Source organism: Ambystoma mexicanum, chromosome 4p (genome assembly GCF_040938575.1).
Source record: "Ambystoma mexicanum isolate Mex_15411 chromosome 4p, UKY_AmexF1_1, whole genome shotgun sequence".
NCBI classification, from domain to species: domain Eukaryota; kingdom Metazoa; phylum Chordata; class Amphibia; order Caudata; family Ambystomatidae; genus Ambystoma; species Ambystoma mexicanum.
Window position 1 is genome coordinate 38,493,064 of NC_090927.1, and position 2,280 is coordinate 38,495,343.

Here is a 2,280-nt window from a genome sequence, read left to right on the forward strand (position 1 = left end):
TGTTTCTTTTCACCTTCACGGCCAATGGCTTCATCATCAAAGTCATCCGAGCAGATTTGCGGCTTCACTCTCCCATGTACTTTTTTATTTGTAATTTGGCCGTCTTGGATGTGTGCTTTTTGTCATCAACCATTCCCACTTGCCTAAGAGGCTTTCTTTGGGAAAAGAGCACAATAACACTTGCTGGATGTGTTGCCCAAATGTACATTGGTTGCTCCATGGGAGCAATCCAGGGTGTTCTTCTGGCAGTCATGGCCTGGGATCGCTATTTCGCCATCTGCAACCCACTGAACTATCATAGAATTGTGAACAAGGCCATCTGCATCAAATTAGCCATCGGTACCTGGGCCGGTGGGTTCCTAATCTCTTTGGTGTCTTTGTCATTCACGATGGCGGCACCATTCTGTGGACCAAACAAGATTAACCATGTTGTATGTGAAGTGGCGGCTGTCTTACGTTTGGCATGCATTGATATCCACTTTTTTGAGGTACAGTTGTTTGTGGTTAGTGTTATAGTTCTTGTGGCTCCCCTGTCCTTGATCATCTTCACGTACCTTCACATTATCTCCACCATCTTGAGAATGCCAACATCCGCCGGCAGGCACAAGGCGTTCTCCACCTGTGGTTCTCACCTGATGGTTGTTTCTCTCTTCTATGGAACCACCATTTTGATCTACATGAGTCCTAGGTCAATGATCTCAACAGAGAGTGAAAAAGTAATCTCACTCATGTATGGTTTACTGACACCAACGCTTAACCCACTCATATATTCTCTACGGAACAATGCAGTGAAAGAGGCTCTGAAGAAACAGTTTCATATAAATACCAACTGCCAACGCAAAATACTAAGACTACCGTGAGGGGTCAGAAATATGAGGCACAAAACTTGTTAAAGGATTTCCACTAGATGCCATTTTATTAACTCAAAACGGTTTGACAAATACCTCACTATCCCTACCCTGACAAGGATTTTCCTGCCAGTCAAATGAACTAAAGGAAGCACTCTAACAATAGGAATCTGTCCCTCACACTTGAAATGCATCAAACTCAAAAAGGGATTATATGGCAATTAAAAAACAACAGAAGCAACAGTCATAAACTTAATAGTTGCATATCCTTGTAACCTGGTAGAATCTCTTCTCCAAGATTCAAAGCCGGACTTTCTTTTAAGAGTTCAAATAGGAAAGCTCCAGTTTGTAACCACGTTCTGATTGTGACATTCTTCTTGCTCTTTCACTTGGAATTTTACCAACAGTTAAAATGGACATCGAGTCTTTATCTCTCCACTTATAACAAAAGAGTTCAACGCAACTTCCTCTTCTTAAGGAACAAAATACTTCTACCCTTTGTATCAACGATAATTTATTATCAGGATGATTCAACAAGTGTTCATGAAGCACTTTAGTGGTCTTGCCACTTCTTCTTCACAACGTTTAACCACACCACAATGCTTCACAGAATTCTTCCAGATCCACTAACCTACCAGGACTACTACTACAAAGACCCTATCCTGGTTTACTGTCCTGCCAGGACTACAAATCTAACACTTCTACACATACTTCCGTGGTAAAGTTTACTTCAAACAGTTTGCTCAAGTCTTTTGACTTTCAACAACATCAGTATTGTCTAATTCTTCTGGGAAGACATGATAAACGTTGTTGCGGTTTGTTCAACTCTTGTGATTGACACATGCAATGCAGGTTGTGCTCCTCTCCTCCTGAATGCTTTCTGTCAGCAGAGCTTCTATCCCGCCACCCTTGTTTTCCCACTGGTACATTCAACAACAGTTGACAATATCTCTCTGTCATACATGTGTATCTTTGGTTAAGACACTGCTTGTTAAGGTTCTTTTCAACGATTGCCTCTTTCTCACTCTGGATATAAGGAGTATAATTTGCTTGCTTCAGTATTGCCCTCTATTGGCTTTGGCAATGATGGTTAGTGTTAACTTCTTTTAATATTGCCCTCTCTTGCCTTTGGCAATGGTGGTTATTGTTCACTTCTATTAGTAATGGCCTCTTTTGGCTTGGACAATTACTTTGTCCTTAATGAATATAATTATAACCTTCTGAACGGTTCACAAAGTTCTTATTCTGCCACTTTAACTTCTTTAATCATTTTGGTATTCAAAATTAATGTGATTGGCCAGCGGGCGATTGCCGAGCGTGCCAGGGTTACCCAACAGAGGTGAACTCACTGGTTGTTGCATACACATCCGCTCGCTCCGCTGCCACAGTGCCTTTTGCTTCTCCCACCTCCTTCTACACAGAAGGCCATTTT

At 41.6% G+C, this 2,280-nt stretch overlaps 1 protein-coding gene across 1 annotated transcript; it reads left to right on the plus strand.

The window, feature by feature from the left end:
* Nucleotides 1-251: 251 nt before the first annotated feature.
* On the plus strand, nt 252-860 carry LOC138452727 (olfactory receptor 10A6-like). Its single transcript, XM_069605074.1, has one exon. The coding sequence runs from the start codon at nt 252-254 to the stop codon at nt 858-860; it is 609 nt and encodes a 202-aa protein (XP_069461175.1).
* The last annotated feature ends 1,420 nt before the right edge of the window (nt 861-2,280 follow it).